General features: G+C 37.1%; 1 protein-coding gene across 1 annotated transcript in view; it reads right to left on the bottom strand.

The window, feature by feature from the left end:
- The window catches only part of KCNN2 (potassium calcium-activated channel subfamily N member 2), a 69,494-nt gene that overhangs the window by 45,770 nt on the left and 17,068 nt on the right, over positions 1-6,656 (bottom strand). The window contains exon 3 of the mRNA XM_031557453.1: positions 5,286-5,704. Coding sequence (XP_031413313.1) covers positions 5,286-5,704 — 419 coding nt within the window. The remainder of the gene's footprint in view (positions 1-5,285; positions 5,705-6,656) is intronic.

Genomic DNA, 6,656 nt, shown 5'->3' on the forward strand with positions numbered 1-6,656 from the left:
AAAAAAAAAAAAAAAAAATAATGAAGACTGGAAACTGAATAATTCAGCCTTTTATAGCACGGATTCAAGATGAGAATGAATCGTACTGAATCACTGTTGTGTTGTACATTTAAACAGCTAACTTTTATCGTGACTGAAGAAATCTGACTGCAAGTAGCGTATGTTAGTTTCAGCAGGACAGGAGAAGGTAAAGAACAGCAGTAATTTACAGTATCACCAATGCACAAACATTTTATCTGCTGTCAGTAATTAGACTCATCAGCTACAAAAAATAAAAATGATACATCTTTGCTTCTGAACTTCTGGGACAGAAAAAGTTGTGTGTGTGTTTTTTTAATATTTAGCTTTAAATCTAAGAATTCGCAGTGCTGTGAGTACTGTGTCCAGTTCTGGGCTCCTCAGTTCAAGGATGCCAGGGATCTTGTAGAGATAATCTAACGGAAAGCTACAAAGATGGTCAGGGTCTGGAGCACCTCTAGTAAAAGGATAAGTAACCTGGGACTGTTCAGCCTAAAGAAGGGAAGACTGAGAGGAGATCTAAGCACTGCTTATGAACATTTAAAGTGCCAAAGTCATGTGGAAGGGGACAGGCTCACTTCAGTGGCATGCAGCAAGAGCACAAAGGGCAACGGGTAGGAGTTGGAACAGAGGGAGTTCCATACAATCATGAAGAAGAAATTCTTTACTGTGAGGGTGACAGCACTCTGGCTACTCAGAGAGACGGTGAAGTCTCCTTCTACAAAGATATTCAAAACCCATATGGATGTTTTCCTATGCAGCCTACTATAAGGAACGTTCTTTAGCAGGGGGTTGTACTTGATGATCTCCAGCGGTTTCTTCCAACCCCTGTGATTATGTGATTCCACTTTCACATGGTGATGGATTTCTTTGTTTTGGTTTGGTTTTGTTAAATCAAAGGAAAAAAAAAACAAACACAGCAGAGGCTGATAGGGGAAAAAATGCTGACTAAACAACTTAGTCCAAAGCGACTTCACTGCCAGGTGTTAGAGAGAGGTACAAACAGAACTGAAAATGGTGCCAGAAACGTGGTCTCTGCAGAGGCAGAAAATCCAGCTCTGTTTTCAGTTCTGCTGCTGTAAATCCACACTAACTCTGGGCATGTGATATGAGCCATTATGGACATACAACAGTGTAATGTGGGCAAACGTGGCACATGTCATCCTGATACACAGGGTATGTTACAGCCCTGTATGCATTCGGAAGGCAAGCTTTTGTGGGCCTTTTTTTTATGCAGAGAAAAGAAAAACAGCAACTACACTCTATGTAACCTAGGAGAACACAAATCTCACGTAAGAGGTAACTTTTCTAAAAGTATAAAGCATTTTTGTCAGAGTTTTCAAAGATGAATGCTATGCACAGTAACACAAATTCTTGAGAAATAGAAAAACTCTATTTTAACTGCTACAATTAACTGGCATGCATAGAGGTATTTCAGTAACAAGTATAAAGGACTGCGAAAAGTAATCTGCTTACACAGTTCATGATTTACCTACAAAAGCAATGTGTCATAAGCGTTCTTGATCACGAGTCTCACAGATATTATAAACACCAACCTATATTGAGTAAGCACTAATAAGAAATTAGGTTTCCATTATGAAGTTCACATACGATAGGCAGCAATATATCAATGCTGGCAATAAACAAGCAGGTATTTACACATGTAATGTAATCTTCCCTGCAAATGAGACATAAAAACAGAAGTAATAAAAAAACAAGAGTGCCTGACTTGTAGTACACAGTGACACTTCAGTGTTTTCACCACCTTTTCCTCTCAAACTCTGCAGGCATGTTACTCTGGAGCCCTGGCATCCCAGCTGCACTCTGTGCATGAGGGCTGTCCACCATGATTATCGCAGCCACATTCTTGCCCTTGTGGTTGACCTTAAACTGCAATCCTGGAAAATACCTTGCTCATCAAACCAAAGTGTCACTTGCTATAATTAGCATTCTGCGAGCTAACAATACAGCCATTAAGGCACTGGGATAGACACATGCCCTGTCTTAGTTCAGCGAACATCAAGTGATCTGTCAGATGATCATGAAAGTAGTGAGGTCTTTACTTAAAACAACACAGGAAGGTGAGCTCATCTGCCTTAACACATGTAAACTGTCTCTCCCTGGAAAAACAGATAAAGATGCACTTTCGTGTTACTTTCCTCACCAAGAAATGCAGTGCTTCCAAGTCTCTCCCTGTTCACAGGACAGGCTGCGAGGGCATAAATCCGACTTTGAATGGAACAAAGTCTAAAAATCTTGCTGCCATTCAGTAGCAAGGCTACCTGCTGAGAAACCACAACTTCACAGTAACGACATTAATTGCAGCCACCTGCCCTCTCATCAAAGACACTGGAAATAGTATAAGAATTTTAAATTTCCATTCTGTCATGTTACAGCTTTGATCTGACTACTAAGTCCTATCTCTATGGTATCACTCTGGCTTGGATGGCCAGGAAACAATACAGAAATACAAAAACAATTTGTGCAAAGCTTTCCATAAAAATACTACATAGCAGTAGCATGAGTGATTTTCAGAACTGTTCACCACCACTTGATTTTGTTCATGTAAATTTCCCTGTCACGAGAAAAAGAAAAAAAGCACCAAACTGTTTACTGTTTCCTATTTTTTGCTAAGTGTATCAAAACACATTACAGCTCTACACATTCTGTCAAGCACAACAGCAAATACTTCAATGGTAACATCTACTTATATTATTACATATATTATTACATACTGTTTATATTATGTAGTAATATAATAATAAACAATAATATATATTATTTATATTTTTATATATAATAATTGTAACATCTATTTTCTGAATCATTTTCTGTACGTAAAATAGTCCATTCTTAACAAATAAAGATTTCCTCTACTTAAAACTGAGAAAGAAAAAAAGAAAGAAAGAAAGAAAGAAAGAACAGATGAAATAAATGTATTTTATTAGTGTAAACTAAACTTTAACTATGGAGCAAATCAGAGCCATTAAGCTCTCAGGGGACATCCCCTGGAACCACAGCCCCTGCACAAATAGATTTAGTGGCCATATTTGCCCTTTCCCATGACAAATGGCATTTATATCTGTCTACAGCTATGCCAAAGAGGACGTTTCACTTTAGGCAGCAGAGTGCTGAGAGCATTCCCACGTGTGGGGTCTGGAGTTTCTCATATGGAAGTTGTGGAGTTTTTTAAATGCACTACTATACAGGCTATGAATATACTAGTCTTCGGTAGACTAATTAGTAACTGGAAGCTAGAGCCATTACCATTCATTTGGCAAAAGTGCTTACCTAATACCTCAAAGAAAACTAGAAGGCAGATCACACAAAATTGAGTGTGAAATGATTACGAGTGACACAAGTAACTAATTCCCAAAGCCAAAATATATCGCTACTAGTGTTTTTTAAATGTAAAAATAACAAATTGTCATGTTTGAAGGAGCACGACCTTTGACAGGACTCCACTGATAATAGTTAGTTATGCTTGAGATACATCAATCTAACACTCACTTCCATATTTACCTTGTTTTAGTTGTGTTTTGCTTTACTTTTAAGAAGTGATTGATCATGCAGCTTACTATCCCAACAATAACAGTAACTCTAGGTGCACCAACTTCAATTTAGTGTGGAAAATTCATTACTGGTTTGCTACCAGCTTGAAAAAAAAAGTCAGTTTTGTTTGCAACCGTGGAGTTCAGTGTCCCTGATTCCACAAATAAGTTTCTTTGCAGTATCACAGAGATGCAGAAAGGGCTCAGTTCCTGCTCAAAAATTTTCACTGTGACATGCACAAGTTCTGTATGTTTGAATGCGCACCTTTTTAAAATTAACATAATGACACTTCATTGCTACTTTATAATAACAAAACCCAGTGATATGCAAAACAGTGACAGCAATGGATGCTGAAGTTACTCAGAGCCTCTTCACAAGTGAAAATTGGGAAATTCTTAAGTAGATGTTCATGAATTCCTGTGCTATGTTTCTGTGGAGAGAAAACAGGAACAGAAGAATGCAAGAGAAAAGAGGAGAAGTTCTGCAAAAGACAGTCGCACTGGAGATAAGAACATGTTTATTAAAATATAACTGCTATAGCTTGTTTCAATACCTAGAGTGCTCTACCAACCTCCACGGCAGGGAATATTTTGAAACTACATTACTGTTAATCTGGCTTTTTTCTTAATTTATTGCAAGTCAAGTAAAACCACAAGGGATAACATCCACAAGTAACCTGGCAGTTGGCATGCAATTTAGCTGCTGATTTAAATCAGTTAGCTGGTAACTACACAAATAACTCCCCTACCTTGTTTCCAAAATTGGCAGACATGGTAAGAAAGAGGAAAAACAAAATGGTCAACAAACAACAAAGCAATAGTAATGACTTAAATATGCTGAAGAAAATCTTCCTGTCTACATTAGCAGAAATTTATCACACGATCTGCTCCAGCTGTTAAGTCTTTCAGAAAGAATCATCATTTCTCCTTAAAATTAGCTCTCATGTTCCTAGATAATTCTATCCAATCAAAAGTTCGTTACCATTTTTGTTAAAGGTATGCTCAAAAAAACTCATTCTCAAGGTGGCAGAACTGATTCTGCACCTACACTGAAGACTGTGAGAGGGGGAGGTTAGAAAAAAAATCACATGAAACGAACAATCTAGCTCTCAAATGCAATTCTTCTGATGTTTAAGAGAAGAAGGAAATGTTATATTATTGCAACTTATCACTCTTCCCCTTGATTTTGCCAGCTTCCAGAAAGACATATTTCCTTTCTATTTTCTTTAAACGGGACAATAAAACTCAGGAATGAAAAAAAAAGAAAAACCACAGCAAGAACACACACACACACACACACACACACACAAATACATTCATTGAACTTTTACACTGCTATTTTACTCTTAGTAAATTCCTACTCATACACAAATAAACAAATGCAAATATCAATGCAGAATACCTGTTAAATATATTGCATGGCATCTGTCCCCTGCATTTTAGCCAACATATCTGAAGTTATACCAGAACACTTAAGTCAAACTGCAATTCTACTGTAACCAGTGCAGCATAAAGTTCTCTTCGCAGTTCCTTCAGATTAAAAGGCAAGGTGTTCCTGACAATCAGTGACAGTGCTACACTGACAGAACTTCAAATACTCAGTACCCAGAAGTTCCATCCCATTTCATGTTTAGATCCCCCAAAATAAAAACTGAGGAAGTAAAACAAGAGATTAAGATAGAAAGAAAAGAAAGAAAAAAAACAGAATAAGCTTACCTTTCACAAGCTCGGACAGTCCACGCAGCAATTATCCACAATGAGATACTAAAAACCAACAGTACTGTTCCTGGACATATTGTCATTAGAGTCTTCATAACAAAACGAGTATTGAAGTTTATCTTATTTAATGCTCCAATGCTTCTAGATGAGGCATCAGTGAAAAGTTTGCTATGCAAAAGCATAACTCTGGCGATAAGATATAGTCTTAAGAACATTGGTATAGATAAAATAATATCCACATCAGCTGTTGCTGTGGATGGAGCGTAAGAAAAGGCAAGTCGAGCTGTCCATGTGAACGTATAGTTCCCAGGTATGGGATGTATAGCACACACCAGTATTTCCAAGCAGATAAAGAAAATACGCTCATAAGTCATGGCTATTCTCCAGTCATCTGCTCCATTGTCCACCATGAACAACTGAAATAATAAAATATAAAGTTAAATTTAGTATGTCATTAACAAACCATTTGTATAATTCCATTCTAAAACACCACAGCATTCAGAGCTACCAATGACTACTAAAAAGAAAATAAATATGCCATTTCAACAAATCATATTACTACACTGCTATGAAGTGAAACATAACTTTGGTTACACCAAAAATATTTTTCCACCGTTTTTAAAGTTGTATATTTTCATACATTAAAAAACTGTATTTTGACACACAATTTCCTAAAAATTCCTCACTGTTTTTCATTCCTCATAAAACAAAACTCTGAATCAACTAAACTTCAAAATCAATTGCTACTCAAAGCTCATAAACTTGAGAAAAAACGAAGAAGGTATTTTCAGAGTGGAGAGGTAAATAACAAACTGAACATTCTAAGGCTAAGCTCTCTCTCGAACATAGCCATGCTTCAGCCATCACGATATTATAGCTTCTGAAGGCTATGCAAGCTTTCTTCAGTCTTCAAGTACCGACACAGATCGATAAGGAGTGTAAAACATTCTCAGAAGCTGAACAACTCAAAAAGATACTACATAAGGAAAACCCGAATAGCCTGCAAACATCAGAGCAGACCAGGCAGCCAGGCGACATCTATTAGCGGTCGAAAATCAAATGCACTTGTTGGTTCTTGTATAACCAGGCCCTCAGTTCACCAACCAGGAACAAAAGCGCTGACACACTTCACACTGTTTAGTAAATTCCTAGAGAACTGTGAAATAAATACTTAAATAATATTTTTCACCAGCAGTGAGTAGGGGTATGTAAGAGTTTGCAAACAGGCTATGTGCCAAAAAAGGAGTGTTACGACAAGGAAGATACAACTTGACCACAGGAGAAGACTCACTTTGGCTGTTGTCTAAATCTTGACAGAGCTGTTCATTGTATGCATGAGTAAAAATTAAAAAAATAATAATAACTTAA

Source organism: Meleagris gallopavo, chromosome Z (genome assembly GCF_000146605.3).
Source record: "Meleagris gallopavo isolate NT-WF06-2002-E0010 breed Aviagen turkey brand Nicholas breeding stock chromosome Z, Turkey_5.1, whole genome shotgun sequence".
Taxonomy (NCBI): domain Eukaryota; kingdom Metazoa; phylum Chordata; class Aves; order Galliformes; family Phasianidae; genus Meleagris; species Meleagris gallopavo.